This window comes from Malaya genurostris, chromosome 2 (genome assembly GCF_030247185.1).
Source record: "Malaya genurostris strain Urasoe2022 chromosome 2, Malgen_1.1, whole genome shotgun sequence".
Taxonomy (NCBI): domain Eukaryota; kingdom Metazoa; phylum Arthropoda; class Insecta; order Diptera; family Culicidae; genus Malaya; species Malaya genurostris.
The window spans coordinates 226,484,190-226,501,323 of NC_080571.1; the positions used below are offsets into that span (position 1 = coordinate 226,484,190).

At 36.6% G+C, this 17,134-nt stretch overlaps 1 protein-coding gene across 4 annotated transcripts in view; it reads right to left on the minus strand.

The window, feature by feature from the left end:
• LOC131427853 (serine/threonine-protein kinase 26) overlaps positions 1-17,134 on the minus strand; it is a 205,666-nt gene that overhangs the window by 14,915 nt on the left and 173,617 nt on the right. For all 4 annotated transcript variants that reach the window (XM_058591407.1, XM_058591406.1, XM_058591405.1 and 1 more), the window contains 3 exons: positions 722-1,231; positions 511-656; positions 229-442 (listed from right to left, as the gene is read on the minus strand). In XM_058591407.1, the coding sequence (XP_058447390.1) occupies positions 229-442; positions 511-656; positions 722-1,231 (870 nt within the window). The remainder of the gene's footprint in view (positions 1-228; positions 443-510; positions 657-721; positions 1,232-17,134) is intronic.

Genomic DNA, 17,134 nt, shown 5'->3' on the forward strand with positions numbered 1-17,134 from the left:
ACTGTCTCTTGTTGAAAAAAAAATCACTACGCTAACAACAGTTACTTATATGTAAGCTAGTATTATTTTTCCCGGTTTTTCACTAAAATGCCCGACTTTTTCCCTACGAAACAAAATTCCCGACTTTTTCCTGGTTTTCCTGGTCACTCACGATACAACCGGTGCTTCTGCACGTTATTCCGTTTGCTCAGGAAATCATTAAAAATAAAAATCCAATTCCAACCCTACCTGACTCGATTTCTGCTGGTTGAGATTATAGTCCCGATCCCGGTCTCGGTCTCTTGCATTACCCATGCTCATCATATTATTGCTGGTTCCGTTGTGTTTCACCGGAGATCCGAGCGAATCGTCCATCGCATTTTTGTTAAAGTTGTTGAAATGCATGCCTTTGACCGTCATGATCCACGGTTCGTCCAGGTCGCTATCCGGTTTGGATTCCTCGCTAAATAAAAACACACACAGTTGAGATTAGTCTACCGAAGCTCGACGCTGAGTGAATACAACACTTACGAGTCCGAGTTCTCCGATTCCGTTTCGCTTTCCTCTCCTTTCTGGGATTTCCACTTCTTGTACCGATCTATCAAATCGATTAGATATGAATTCTTTTTCGCTTTTTTGATAAAGGGAAATTTCAGTAGTTCTTTAGCCGTTGGTCTCTGTGAAAAACAAAAAAGATGTAACTTCGCTGATCAGATATTATCAATTGAAAAAAAAAACTTACATTCTCAGGATCTTTATTTAGGCACGCTTCGACAAAATCTTTGAATGGCTTCGTATAACTGCCGGTCAGCTGTGGGGGGTTATTTTTCGGAATGAGAAACAGCACCCGCATCGGATGCAGCTCGGAATTGGGCGGTTCGCCTTTGGCCAGTTCGATTGCAGTTATCCCTAGAGACCAGATGTCCGCTTTGGAGTCATACATGGATTGTTTGATCACCTCCGGTGCCATCCAGAACGGTGTCCCGACGAAGGTGTTCCGCTTGGAAGTCGTGTTCGTCAGCTGTCCGGCCACGCCAAAATCCGCCAGCTTGACGTCGCCCAGTTCGCTTAGAAGTACGTTGGCCGCTTTGATATCACGATGCAGCTTTCGCTCGGAGTGCAGGTAGTCAAGTCCTTTCAGAACCTCCCGCAGGATGATGGCAATGTGCATTTCTTCGAACAGACCGGCTTTCATCAGGTCCAGGGCCGACCCGCCGCCCAGGTATTCCATGATGATCCATAGTTTTGTACCCTGCGAAAGAACAAAAAAAAAAGTTGGTTGAATTATAACGAGTATGACTAACGTTGTCGGTAATCATTTTCGTTCCGAAAATTGAATAAACGGAAATGAGACCATCGCATCCCAAGCAATCTATTTCATAAGCTTTATTCAAGGCTAGATGAAAAAAAAGCTTTAAAACTACATCCGGGCGAAGAAATCTTCTACATTGCGAGAAAGGATACACGCCCTTCCACGGCATACTTTAACCAGTTCTTATTTCCAAGCATCTTACAGATACGCTATATACGGATTGGAAGAAGTGCAAAATAGAGTGTCATCCACAACGAGAGTGACGTGATAGCAAAGATGGCACCTTTTCCATCATCTGCGCGGATGATGCCAGTGCTGGTTAGGTGGGATGATGACGGTATTTTTAGAGATACCATGACGAGCTGCTGCGACTACTTTTTTACACACACACACACACCCTTCGTTTTGTTGGGCCTCAGTAACGCTACTTGTGCACTTAGTGGCTGCTTCATCCTTGAACGTGTCGAATGCTTTCGAATGCCTTTCGTTGCTGCTGTTGACAATCGAAGACGGAAAAGGAATGTGCACAAATTGTCACGACATTTCTCAATTGGAAAATGCCACAGATGACTCTATTCTCACAGCTATTCATCAATATTTTCTTATTGATATCTTCTACAGGGATCCAGACGTATCACGTAATCCTAAATGGGGGATATCGATGCAATTTTCTCTGCACCTTCAGCTTCTACAAAAATAAGCAGCTGAGTGAAAAATATTATGATATCATGACTTATTACGTGAGTTTTTTTTTGTTTTTTCCACTAGGTGTTTGTAAATTTATTCAAAAGTAAACTTAAACCGCTATGCAGACAAGATATTTGTAAGATTTTATCCTCGGTCATAAGTATTGTAAGCCTATTAAATAACCAAATAGTAGCTTTCAAACCAGTCTTTCAAGTCTTTCGAAATTGATTCTTTCATCTCCGAGAAATTTTGTTTCATTGAAAAACACTGGATTTGTCGGTTACGTCACATATAACATTACATCTCTCGAATCGGTTATATTCGCTATAAACCTTCAAAATTTCAAAAAAAGTTGACAAAATTTAGCCGGTGAAAAATGTGCGGCTACTCAATTACATCACTTATACCAAATATACTGTATATCAATATGGATCACTCTTGCGATTCACTAGGGACATCACAGTAAAGTGCGGTGGCAAAAAAGGTTACTAATACACTATAAAATTTTTTAATGCACATATGACAGCTTTCCCAATCAGTACACTGAACCAAACAGCCCAATATATGGAATATTTCTCGATATACACTGCACAAAAAAATAAGTTGTAAATACGGCTTAGAATTGCAATCTGATACTAACTGGGAAGAGTTTTTGAAAATCCCTATTTATATAAATGTGTGTGAAATGTGCACGCAGAACTAAACAAATTAATCTTAATGCTAATTCCAGAATTTTACCAACATTTCCGAATATAGTATTACAATTTCTTGATTTGAAAAATAATTCCAATTGTATTCATGTTGGCTGTGATAATGATTACGGTTCCAGTGATAGAAATAAACAAAATCAGGTTGTTAAATAAATAAACAAATGCTTCAAAACAAGATAATTTAGTATAAAAAAAAACGTAACTGGTAATTCGCCTCAACGAGAGCTATCAATTGTAGTAAAAGTAGTAAGTATAACTTTTTCTTATGCTTACTGTATTGCACTTATCATATTATTTAATAACATTTTTCCAGTGCTAAACAAACTTTCTATTTGTCGATTTTTGGAATGAAGTTGAATGAAACTCAACTACTTTTCAGAAAATAAATATCAAATTTCAAATTTCGACTTAAAGTTTAAACTATTCGCAAAACAGTTTACAGCAAGCGTTAGATCGCTTAGTATGTGAACTTTTAATTCACATACAATCTATAAAAATGACAATTTTCTTTTACATTCTAACTTTCTCTGAGAGAAAAGGTAGTGTTTTAAATTCAATGTCAGGAACGCAATGAAAACAAATATCGCAATCAAAGTAACTTGTATTACACCGTTCATTCCATTTTAATTTTGTTGATATATTCTATATATCAGAAGTGATCTGCCAAAGATCGCCCTCATAGGCTATAGGTTTCGTCTTTTCAGCACTATTCATAACATTAACGAGCAAAGTTGGATACTGCTTAATAACTCTTGAAAGTGAAGACGATAGGTCTAAAAAAGAGTAATTCTACATTATTTATAAGCAATATTTACTTTCGTCAGAAAAAACACACTTCAATATAAAAAAAGTTCACACCTCTATGTGGGCATCATGCTCAATTTTTTTTTGACATTTCACTTCTAGGTGCACGCTAAACGCAAACTGATAAATATGACTGAACTAATAGCCTTTTTCGACACGAGATGGTGTTACTGTGATGTCTTTTTCGATTTGTATTGGATTAGTTAAAGTGATCCATATTGATTTATATGTAATATATTTGCTTACACTATTATTGTATTATTGTTTAGAACCGTGACAACCATTTGATTTTCGAACATCATCCAAAATTCAATAGTGAGTTCCAAACGAGCCTCTTTGAGAAAATTCAGTGGTAAAAAACAACGCGTTTTGTCGCTTACGTCACTCATACCGTTATATATCCGGAACCAAAAGTGACAGCCATTTTATTTTCGAACCTAATCCTCAACTCAATAGTAGCTTTCAATCGTGCCAAAGCTTGTAGAAATGGGTAAACCATCCATGAGAAAATTGAGAAGTAAAGCGTTCTGTTGCTTACGTCACTCATACCATTATATCTCCAGAAGCAGAAGTGACAGCTATTTGATCTTCGAACATTATCCACAATTCAATAGCGGCTTTCAAACGAGCCTAAGCTTGTTGAATTCAGTTTAGCCATCTACATGAAAATTAAACGGTTAAAAAATCATACATTTTCCGATCTCGTCGAGCTGAGTCGAATGGTAAATAACACTGCGGGGTTTTCCAGCAATTCTATCACCTTTCTATAGGGAAAGGCAAAAAGGCAGAATTGTTACAGTGCATCTATACTAAAGTATGATTTCACAGTGCGAAAAAATCTTGTGATTTTACATCTTGCAAGATGCACATCAGAACTAATTGGCTCAAGTGGTACGTTCCCCTAGTTATCTGGAGATTTGTACTTTAAGAGGTTACACCACTGTAGAAAAAAAGAGAAGAACTTTTTTGGGGAATTATTTTGGGATCCGAAAAATTGAGTAATCCGAATTTTGCATAAAGCACTTTTTAATATGTATATTTAAGTACAAAATATGATCATTTTTAAAAGTTGAAAAACAAAATGGCAGCTTGGCGGCATTTCCGCGAAAGTGCTGCATTTTGACGGCCGGAAATTCAGCTCCCGCAAGTTTCGATTTAGAACAAAAAACAAAACATTTTCTAATTTCATATTACAGTGTGCATAGAGGTACGTAGGGGGTTTTTAATTAATTGATTTTCTGTAAAATGGCAGCCCATTGAAAATAAAACCGCATTTTTTCATCACAAAATTATACATAAAATAATATTCACGATTTTCAAAAACCCCTACGTACCTCTGTGGAGATAACTATAGAGAATATTTTGTAAAATTCGATTGGTCAAGATTTACTTGACTTATGTTTCCGGCCAGCTCAAAAAACGTGGTTCTGAGATAAACGCGTTTAAAGTCGTTTAATAGTCGGAGTCTCGCGGTAAAACTCGAAATTAAGACGTCTAGAAATTTTTCCCGCTTTTAATCTTTTGGAATATTATTTTTAAGATCATACATAACCTTTCGCAATGAAAAAAAATTTCCGATTTTTTGAAAATTCTGCAGTGGTGTAACCCCTTAACTTGATGCACGTAAATGAAACATTGTATTTCACACCAATTTGTCTTCAAGAACATGTAAAATTGTTTGATTAGAAACGTACATGACTTGAAAGTTTCAGAGTCATGTCCCGGGTTGGCGATTCAATGCATAGGACGCTTTTCTAAAAAGCCAGTTTTCGTATGTTCGAGCCCCGACCTGGAAGGATTCTTAGCGTCAGTAGGATCCATAGTACTAGCCATGCAATGAATCTGTACACTATATGAATCGGCTGCGAAGTCTGTTGAAACAGAATGGTCAAATTCCACAAAAAGGAATGTAATGCCAAGACTTTTTTTATGATTTGAAATCGGATAAAATAAAAGACAAAAAATCAATGGCAACTGCGCGAATTGAACCGAGAAACATTAGATCACGAAGCACGACAGTTAATCAACTGAGCTACAGAAGCTTATATCTACCGATTTATTAATTTTTAGTTGGTTTGACGTAAAGTCGCCATAACTAAGTTCAGTTTTTGCAATGACTTAGTGGAAACATATATTGGAGAAGCCAAATGAATGAGAACCTCACAGAAAAGATGATTTTTTGTAAAAAGATACGCTCAGAGACAGGACTCGAACCTGCGTTCTTATGTATTTATTATGTAGCTCTAACACATGATTAGGCATGATATTGCGTACATCGAACATGGTATACATCGCAATATTATGCCTAATCGTGTGTTAGAACTGTGTCTATCACAAGCTTAGGGTGGCGAAATGGTAGCGCGTATGCACGGAATGCTTAAGGACGTAGGTTCGAGTCTTGGCTCTCAGTGTGTATCTTTTTCCAAAAAATCATCTTTTCTGGGAGTTGCTCATTCATTTGTCTTCTCCAATATATGTTTCTACTCAGTCATGGCAAAACAGCACATATCTGCTTAATGAACAATTGATACATATACACTAGGGTCTTTTTTTATGCGCCTTTTTTGCGAATTTTCAAAGTTATGCGGTTTTTTTCAAGCGAATTTTCAGAGTTATGCGGTACGTAAACTCGCATAAAAAAAGACTTCAGTGTAAATCCATACAGCGGCAATTGGTAGCTGAAGGCAAATTCAAATTGGAGCCTGAAAAATCCTGTATGAATGGAATATTGCATCATTAGAAAAAATATGTTGCTGCGTTTAATACAGCAAGAAATATTTACGATTAAGTTCTGCCCATTCTTGTACAGAGTAAATTTTGAATAGGTGTCCCATAGTAAAGAACGACGCAGTCACGCCAAAAAAAACTGGGTCGGGTGCCCTTGCACAAAATTTTCAACCAAGGTGATTTGCCACTTTAGCGTTGTCAGGATGATATCCACAGTTTTAAGCAACCACAGTCTAATGTCATGGTACGCTTAGGGCCAAATCTAACCCAGTTTCCACCCTAAACTGCTGTCAACCCGTTTGTTTGAAGTCAGTTTCGAACCTAGTTTCAACGTTATTGAACTGAAATTCAAGTCAGTTTCGAACCTGATTCTTATATCGGATTTACTCACAGCTCTGCGGCTAAGTGCGAATCCAACACAGTTCTATGAAAAGTGTTCGTTTGATGAAACTACCCCGGGTCAGTTTCAGTTTTCTCATGCGAAAACTATCTAAATTTGATATATTTCCAGGTAGCGAACTATAAGATAATCTTGGAGGCAAACTACTCTCTAATAATTTGTGTCTAACAATTTAAATTTAATGGCTGCTTCAAATTATCTATTTTTACATCGAAAATTAGAATCGTTGCCACAGACACCAAAAAAATTATGCATAATAATTTCCATCCAGACTAATTATTATGACAACCCAGAACCATCCCATAACCATAAGTTGAATGAAAACGGTTTTGAAAGCCAATACCGCTTGCGAAGTGGTTCCGATATTATGCTATACAGAACGGGTGCTAAGTCATAGTTCTGTGCCATGTTTTCCTCGCGACTGCCAAATCGTGATTATCGATTCGAACAATGCTATTGACAGGTCGTTCGCCTACTTAAATCAGCAATTTAAAACCGTTTGTTTTTTTCGTTCACTTCCAATCCAAGTATCAAGTGTCGTCCTCGGACTGCCAATGTGAAACCTTTGCTATTTGGTTTGTGTTGTGCATGATAATTGTGGCATTCAGTTTACCGTTTGTTTTGCCGTGCATTTACTCGATGTGGCCTCATCAACATCATCATGGGAATAAAATGTTAATCGATGGTATTGTCAACTACCGCTAGGTTGCCCCGCTTGACAAGGTGCTGAATTTTACACCAGCGATGATTTCGGCCTACTTCAGTTTTTTTTAAATTTCATAACGTGCTGAATTATTTCAAGGGTGATTGGTGTGACTGATTTCACGAAAACGTGATTATGAAACATGAAGTCACAACCAATGCACTATATTTATATCGGATTTTTTATCTCATGATGATCACTGTTACTAAAGACCCAACAGAACTTAAAAAATAATACAGGGTGATTTTTTAAGAGCTTGAGAACTTTTTTAAACAATAAAACGCATAAAATTTGCAAAATCTCATCGGTTCTTTATTTTAAACGTTAGATTGGTACATGACATTTACTTTTTGAAGATAATTTCATTTAAATGTTGACCGCGGCTGCGTCTTAGGTGGTCCATTCGGAAAGTCCGCTTTTTTATCGACAAATTTTTTTCAGCGATGAGGCTCATTTCTGGTTGAATGGCTACGTAAATAAGCAAAATTGCCGCATTTGGAGTGAAGAGCAACCAGAAGCCGTTCAAGAACTGCCCATGCATCCCGAAAAATGCACTGTTTGGTGTGGTTTGTACGCTGGTGGAATCATTGGACCGTATTTTTTCAAAGATGCTGTTGGACGCAACGTTACAGTGAATGGCGATCGCTATCGTTCGATGCTAACAAACTTTTTGTTGCCAAAAATGGAAGAACTGAACTTGGTTGACATGTGGTTTCAACAAGATGGCGCTACATGCCACACAGCTCGCGATTCTATGGCCATTTTGAGGGAAAACTTCGGAGAACAATTCATCTCAAGAAATGGACCGGTAAGTTGGCCACCAAGATCATGCGATTTGACGCCTTTAGACTATTTTTTGTGGGGCTACGTCAAGTCTAAAGTCTACAGAAATAAGCCAGTAACTATTCCAGCTTTGGAAGACAACATTTCCGAAGAAATTCGGGCTATTCCGGCCGAAATGCTCGAAAAAGTTGCCCAAAATTGGACTTTCCGAATGGACCACCTAAGACGCAGCCGCGGTCAACATTTAAATGAAATTATCTTCAAAAAGTAAATGTCATGTACCAATCTAACGTTTAAAATAAAGAACCGATGAGATTTTGCAAATTTTATGCGTTTTATTGTTTAAAAAAGTTCTCAAGCTCTTAAAAAATCACCCAATAGTTTTACATATTTGCAATATTTTTTAAGTCCTGTGTTGGCGATATATCGCTTCATATATCATAACTCGTGAATTAAAAGAGCAAAATTTGTATGAAACTTCATGTCTAGCAGAGATTATTGAAAAAGTTTACCCTTCATCGACACGACCTGGTTTGTACAACAAGCCCATATTAATCATTTAGATTTTTTCTCGATTCACCTTCGGCGCATCAGTGCTTAAAGCAGTTCAAATTGAACTGCCATCTTCAAATAGCAGTTCAAGTTAAACCGCTAAGCAGAGGCAAAGTATAAACTATTTATGTAGCACTTCAAGGATTTGGCACCACTGTGCGCGCTAAGCTCTTGAACGAAAGATTTTTTCAAGATTAAAAACCAGATTCACTCAGTGAACGACCGAAAGGGTGAAAACTGGGTATAAATAAAAGACTTTACCATTTACAGTTTTCATGGGAATTCCGTTGTTCAATGTAGGTATTCGCATTCAAGAAAAGTTTCTCCGCAAAACAAGAATCAGTATCGAACCGATTCGTACCCTGTGCGATTCGTTTATGCCGTAGAGAAGGTTGCAGTGCACTTCAGCAAGTGGACCATTTGGGAATAAGTTTTATGCGCCGCTCGCCACGCACGAGGGATATTTTCATCGAAATTCTGCTGTTTCTTCGCAATCGAGGAATACACCAAAAAACTAAACGAACTTTTTCAGTGAATCCAAAATTCTCAAAACTTCTTTAAACAGAGCAACAAATAAGTTTAAATAGAGCACAAAAAAATTCTGCCCAAATATTCGAAACGAATTTTAGCAGTGATATTGACAGCAGCTCGAACAACCCTATAAGGAAAGCCCTTGGCACCTTAGAGCTTAAGCAGTGTGGCTTAAAAATTATATTATTGAATAAAAAAAAACCCTATAGGGCTTATAGTTTTCCCCATAGGGCTTATAATTTTCCCTAAAGGGCTTATAATTTTTCCTAAAGGGCTTATAATTTTCCCTAAAGGGCTTATAGTTTTCGCATAGGGCTTATAGTTATTAGTTTTCGAATATGTTCGAAAAAAGTACCGCTCCCAGCAAACAAAACCTATTCTGTGTGTGTGTGTGTGTGTGTGTGTGTGTGTGTGCGCATGTGTGCATGTGTGCATGTGTGTATGTGTGTATGTGTGTATGTGTATGTGTATATGTGTGTATGTGTGTATGTGTGTATGTGTGTATGTGTGTATGTGTGTATGTGTGTGTGCACTTTTAGAAGATATTTGAACGCGCTCAATTTTCTCAGAGATGGCTGAACCGATTTTAACAATCTTGGGCTCGTTTGAAAGCTACTGTCGGGCCATTGATCAAGCTCAAAGATCATAAGGCTGTGACTTTTGGTTCCGGAGATATGATGGTATAAGTGACGTAACCGACAAAACACGTTGATTTTTGCCGCTCTTATATATATAAGGGTGCCAATATTTTGGGATCACCTCTAATTTCGCATGCAAGGGGTGCTTCCCGGCGGTTAAGGTTTGAAAATTTTCGATCTTGAAGAAGCACCATAGGGGGGAGTACATGAAATTTCCAAAATCAAAAAGTACCAAAGTCGATTTTTTCAAAAATTTTTGTTTTTCGAGATTACACTAAATCTCGACGTTTCATGCAATTCTAAGCCTTTTGGCATCAACATTTTTTTTCGATTTCGATATATGATATATGAAAATTCCACTAAGTGGACTGAGAAGGCTTTTTTTAGATTAGCATCACTGTTCTCATACAAATAGGCAACGCAAATGTCAAGCACTAGTTTAAAAAAAAATGATGCTGATTGTGTGACATAAACACTGAAACATGCTTTTGTGAACTTCTCGAATCAATCTGAATCAATTGGTGTCAAAATTAGTATCTGAAATTATATAATAAAAGTATGAAATATATTTCCATGAGACTGTTATGAAAGAAGAGAAAGCTCATTTTTTATACAAATTTATTCAGACTTAACAAACGGACAGTTCACAAAAGCATGCTTCAGCGCTTTCGTTACATATTCGGCAACATTCCTCAGACCAAGTGTATCAGCAATAATACATTTGAACTTGCTCATTGATCGCATTCTGAAATAATTGGTTAGTCCATATGCGAGAAAATTGAACGATAATGAGTTTTGTCGTTCACGTCTTTTATACTATAACGCCTCCGGAACCGAAAGAGACAACCACTTGATCCTCGAACTTGATCAATGACCCAATAGTAGCTTTCAAACGAGCCTAGGTTTATTAAAATCAGTTCGACGATCTCCGAAAAAATTGAATGGTTTCTGCCGTTTATGTCACTTATAAAATTATACCTTCGAAATCAGAAGTAATAGCTATTTGTTCTTCAAACTTCATCAATGACCCAATAGAGACTTTCAAACGAGCATAAGGGTGTTGAAATTGCCTCTGCCCTCTCCGAGAAAATTGAACGGAAAAAGGCGTTTTTATACCATTATATCTATATATTCTATTAAAGAAAAAAACCTGTTTTAATACTCCGTATAAAAAGGGGAAAAAGTTCGAACGGTCATTTTAATGGACTATACCTTAGATATTTGTTGATCAACTTCAAATATATTACCTTACCACCACAAGAAAGGAAAATCTGTTAGGAATATTAAAACAATTTTCAAATAGATTTGTCTATCCGAAGTTATAGTAATAGTTTGAAACAATATATTAAAAAAAACTAGAACGCTCATTTTGACTTGCTTTATCTCAGCTGTTAGTTATCCGATTTAGAAAATTCTATAACTATTAGAATGAATGGGATTTAGAAATTTTTATGACTCTTACAAAATGAATGGAATTAAAAAAAAATCGATCACATTTATCTAGCAAGAGTTCTCATCACAACCGTTAACCAAAGTCTTCGAAAAATAATCGAAAACTACGAATTTTGCACATATCTTTAAATTCAAAGTGATGACCTACCTATTTTTAAACATCAAAACATTGCATTCGATGCCATGTACAGCTCTTAGAAAAAAAATTATTTGCTAAAATGTCTATAAATTAGAAGATTTCACAAAAATTTTAACGTTTTAGAAATATTCCAAACTTAGCAAGAAATTCAAAGCAAACATCTTAGTATTTGTATATACCAATTGATTGATTTTTACCCAGCTACATTTTCTGTATCCCGTATCCTTTAAAATTCAAAATTAACACAATTTGATAATTTTAATATTAATATTCGATTTTTTTTTAGACTTTGGTTTACGATTGTAATAGCAAAAGCAAAGCAAAGTCTTGGCATTACATTCCTTTTGTGGAATTCGGCCTTTCTGTTTCAACAGACTTCGCAGCCGATTCTTAGTGTACAGAATCATTGCATGGCTAGTAGTATGAATCCTACTGACACTAAGAACCCTTCCAGGTCGGGGCTCGAACATACGACAACTGGCTCGTAAGACCAGCGTGCTATGCACTAAACCGCCAACCAGGGACTTTGTAATAACAACTCTTGTTAAATGATTGTGATCGATTTTTTTTCAAAATTTCATTCATTTTGTAAAACGGTCTGAACATTCTGACGGTCATAAAATTGTTTGAAACTTTCTACTATAACTTCGGATAGACAAATCAATTTGCAATTTTGCTTAATATTTTTTTTTTCATTTTTAAAAGATATTCCTTTCTAGTAGTGAAATCTAACAAAAAATAGCTGAGATATAGTCCGTCAAAACGAGCGTTACAACTTTTTTTCACCTCTTGGTATTAGGAGTGTTAATTTACCTTGTAGTGCAATGATACCTTTCTATTATTATTCATATCATCATAAAAATTACTGAAGGATTCTTTGAAAACAATTGCATTCAATCTTGAATGGGAGCAAGATAGTTCGTTTGGACATAAAACAGTACAACCCATTTATTGTGAACAGTGTTGAGACAAATTTTGAACACTTTTTCCGTTTCTCGCATTATCGCTCTTAAAGGGCACTTTGAAAATTTAAGCCCTCACCACCTTGTAATTCCGAAACCGGAAGTCGAATCCGAATGAAGCTAAGGAGTTTTGTGTATGACCATAAGATCTTTCATTTGAATCTAAGTTTATGAAAATCGATTCATCCATTTCTGAGAAATCAAAGTGAGCTCCATTTGGGAACTTGAACCACTATTTCCGGTACTTCCGGAACCGGAAACTGGGGACTGGTATAATTGAAGTGAGATAATTTGTACCGTTGCCAAACCTTATCTACAAACTAGAGAGATTTTTGAAAATATACAAGGGAATTGGATAATTGCAGTTTTAGCTGAACCCCTCAAAAATCAAAAATTTTGCACTAATCGCCCGGTTCTTACGAAACCGGAAGATAAAATACAGAAACTTTGTATGGCATTCTAATACCTTCCATTTGAACTTATGTTTGTGAAGATCGGTGCAACCATTTCGGAGAAAAGTTGGTGTATTAATTTTCATTTTCTTGTACGTATCATCTTGTAATTTCGGAACCAGAAGTTGAATTTCAATAAAAGTTGAGAACTTTGTATTAGACCACAAGTTCTTTCACCATGTAATTCCTAAACCGGATGTCGGATTACGAGATCTTTTATTTGAATCTAGGTTTGTGGAAATCGATTTTTGAATTCGAATTGAGTACACAAAAATGACAATCATGACGAACTGATTCGTAAAAATCGGTTTTCACTGTGATTGCATTATCGTTCTATATAAGAAAGGAAATCATATATCAAGTGTCGTTATGACATGAAGTGTGTATAAGCATAATAAGACAATTTGAAGGAAAAAGGAAAATTTTTGTACTCATTTAAGCTTCGAAAAACTACCACCAAAGCCAAAATCAGTTGAACAATCAAATGGAACAAATCCATTCAGTTTGTCATAGACCTTCCTATTTCTGAACTAACATATTGAATCAACAACCCCCAGTATTAAGCTACACTCAATTAACTAAGCGCTTTTAGTTCAATTATTTGATAATTAGTATCACAGTTGTTATTGTTCTTCAACAGGTTGAAAAGCTATCATTAACCCAGTTTTGCCCACGCGCTAAGCTTGTGAGTGTCTGTAAATACAGATTATTGGTTATCGACTTTTCTCGTCGAATATCCATTGTCTACAATAAATAATAATAGCTCACTTGATCTGTGACTTGTTGTTGATTCAAAATAGCACAAAGAATTTAATCTTGTTCACCTTATCAATGAATTCCTGGTAGTAAGTTTTCATTACAATTAGCGTATATGTTCTTGAACTTCGCACGGAACAATTCATTAGCTTATGAAGTTCATAACATCGTGGGAAATAAAAAAAAAAGTTTTATACAAAACCTTCCTCGAAGTGTTGATCTATTACGACTTATGCGTTGCGTATGTCATTACGGTGGGGACAATTCTAGATTATACCGGAGCAAATTGATCATACCGGCCTATCGTAAAAGCATAGCCACCATTAAACTTCATCAACTTCAGTCGCAGAGTACCGAGAAGAAGATAGCGATCATGATGAGTGTAAAAATTTCAAACCAAACCAAGATCTTGCTGAAGCGCTTGTAAAGGTCAACAACAGGCGAGGCAGGAAAATGGATTTCCCCCTGGTGACACCATTTGAGCATGATTGATAGTGACATTTTATTTCATCACGTCAAATTCCAGAAAGCGTTGGAGTCTTTTAAAGGTTGGCCAGCAGTGAGGAAACCGAAATAAAAGTTCGTCTAAACGACGTCGATTGAGTAAAAGATCACGAACGAAAATATTTTATTACAAAAAAAAAAACGGCTCATACACTCAAGACTCCAGCATAAATGTTTGAAAATGAAAATACATAAATATAGAATTTCAGTCTATAGTCGGAATCTTTTCGAACAATGAAATAATTGATTGTAATTGTCTTCCGGGCATAATGGTTTATCCGCTGTTGTTTAACATCGATGTATTGGGGGTTAGCCTTTGAGTGCAATTTTTAGTCGGTCGTTGACCGGATAAAATCCCCGTGCATATTAAAGCAATACTAAATTTGTCCCATGTTTAAGGATGGGGATCGGCGAAATATTGCAAATTACTGTGGAATTACCAGTTCCTCTGCTTTATCCAAACTTTTAGAGATTATTTCAACGTATTAGATCGAACATAGAATTACGTTTCATTTGATCAACATGGATTTATACCAGCCAGATCAGTTTCAATAAATCTGTTAACACTCACGTCAAAATGTATTACTAGCATGGAGGAAAAACTCAAATAGATGTTGTCCATACTGATCTAAAAGCAACATTCGACAAAATTGACCATAAAATACTTCTTTGTAAATAAGGAGTGTATCGAAAATAAGTTATCCACAAATTTTTCTTTCAAATTATATTTTACTCGAACTAAAAATTGATCCTCTATTGTACAAGGTTAAACTTGAGCATAATGAAAACCGGATGAAATTTTAGTTATTTCTTCACGAATTTTCGAACTTTGGATTGAACGCTCTTCATCAAGTTCCGGACAAGTGTTGCATTACATTTTTGGGACGCTTGAGCCCAATTTTTTCTGAACTCCTGCATGTTCCCAGCTGGCTTATCAGTCGTCTTGAAGACCCTCTTCACGATTGCCCAGTAACGTTCGATGGGTCGCAGCTGAGAGCAATTTGGTGGATTGATATTTTCCTAAACGAAATGTATACCCTTTTCCGCAAACCAATTGAGAATGGTTTTGGCATAGTGAGCCGACGTTAAATCCGGCCAAAACAGTGGAGGTGTACTTTGCTTCTTATATAACGGCAGCAATCTCTGCCGGAGACACTCAGATCGATAGATTTCTGCATTTATAGTTCCGGTTATGTAAAAAATGGTTGACTTCAAACCACAGGAACATATTGCTTGCCATACCAGTAACTTTCTACCGAATTTCTCCACTTGAATCGACCTGTCCTCATCGCTCACATCCTCCCCAACGACGACAGTAAAGTATTGTGGTCCTGGAAGGGGTTTTGAGTCCCCATTTACATAAGTCTCATTGTCCATCAAAACGCATGCATCTGAACACTGCAAAAGACGCGAATATAATTTCCGGGCCCTTGTTGCTGCTTGCTTCTTCTGTTCTACACTTTGTTTCGAGATTTTCTGCTTCTTGTAGGTCTTCAGATGATTTCGCCTCTTGATACGCTGGATCATTCCGACACTCGTCACTGCTTTTTTCACGTATTGACATTGATTTGTTCTTCATGATTAGAGATAGCATTTTCTGGCTCAGTTTCGGGTTGGAAGAATCGGGGTTTCTGCCTCTTCCTGGTAGCTCATCCAAAGAATAGTGTTCCCCAAACTTATTAATGATGGTTTTAACACTGGCATGGTAAATTTCAAACCGCTTTCGCCAATTTTCGCATAGTAATACCCTTCTAACTTAGCCATGTGTCCAGAACCTTAATTTTCTCTTCCTGTTCTCCTAGAATAATATCTAACGGGGAAAACAGATTGGAAAATTGACATGCGAATGCAATTATGTACTGAAAACCGCGAAAATGTTACATCAGAGACGGGACTTGAACCTGTAGCTAACTCCTAACAGGGCGAATTGTTTTACCGATTAAGCTACCCTGCATATGAAAACACATAAAGGAAAATTCTAAGACGGAACCCAAGCATGCTTCACTGTACTTGGTTACTAGGGCATTCATATTACAGTCCAATATCTACGGAAAGAAATTCAACAGAACACACATACTACAACTGATCGCATGTCTATTTATTTCCCTTCACTTTGCCACCGACACTGATTCGAGATTTTTGTTTTTGTCTATTTCGCTTCCTATCGGGATCCACAATCATCGTCATACATTTATACACGACGATCTTAGTCAATATGTGATAGCAGCAGTGAGGATTTTGTTAAGGTATTACAATTGAAGCTAAAGGATTTCCGCAAGGCAGTGATTTGGGACCATAATTTTTTCGTATTCTTTTTTTTAGAAACAGGAACAAACTCATTAACGTGGCAAAATGTCAAATGGCTACGTTTCGCCGTACTTTATATCCTGTTAAATTTGATAACGGTATTAATGGCTCTGTTGTGATTAGAGTAACCGGTCTAGGAATACTGTTGAAAGAAAAATGGAGCACTGATTATTTCAAAAGCATCAAGTTAGTTGGGATTTATTTCAAAAATCGCTAAGGATTCATCATTGCTTAAAGGCATTGTATTGCTCACTTGTTAGACCAATTTTGGAGAACGTATCAATACTTTGATTACCGTATCAACTCTCGTGGTGCACGTGGATTGAACGAGTTCAAAAACGGTTCGTTCGTTTGATACTACGCAGAGATCCTTCGAATCTGTCACCATATCCGGAAAGATGCCAACTTGGAATTGGAATCGAATCGCTGCAAAGTCGTCGTAAAACACAACAGCTAGTAGTTATTGCAAACCTGCTGTGTCAGAAGTGCGTTCCGAAACAGAACACTGCGGAAACGGAACTTCAGCAATGATTTCATAGAACTCGTTTTGGATATAATGAAAAGATAGCCATATGATCATATACTACTCATTTGATATCTCATAGGCTGCATCATTTGATATATTATATTATTTACAAAAGGAAATCAGCGTAAAAAATATAAGCAAAATTAAAAAAAAATATATAAAACGTCGTAGAAATGCATGAAAAGTCGAGATGTGGTGTAATCTCAAAAA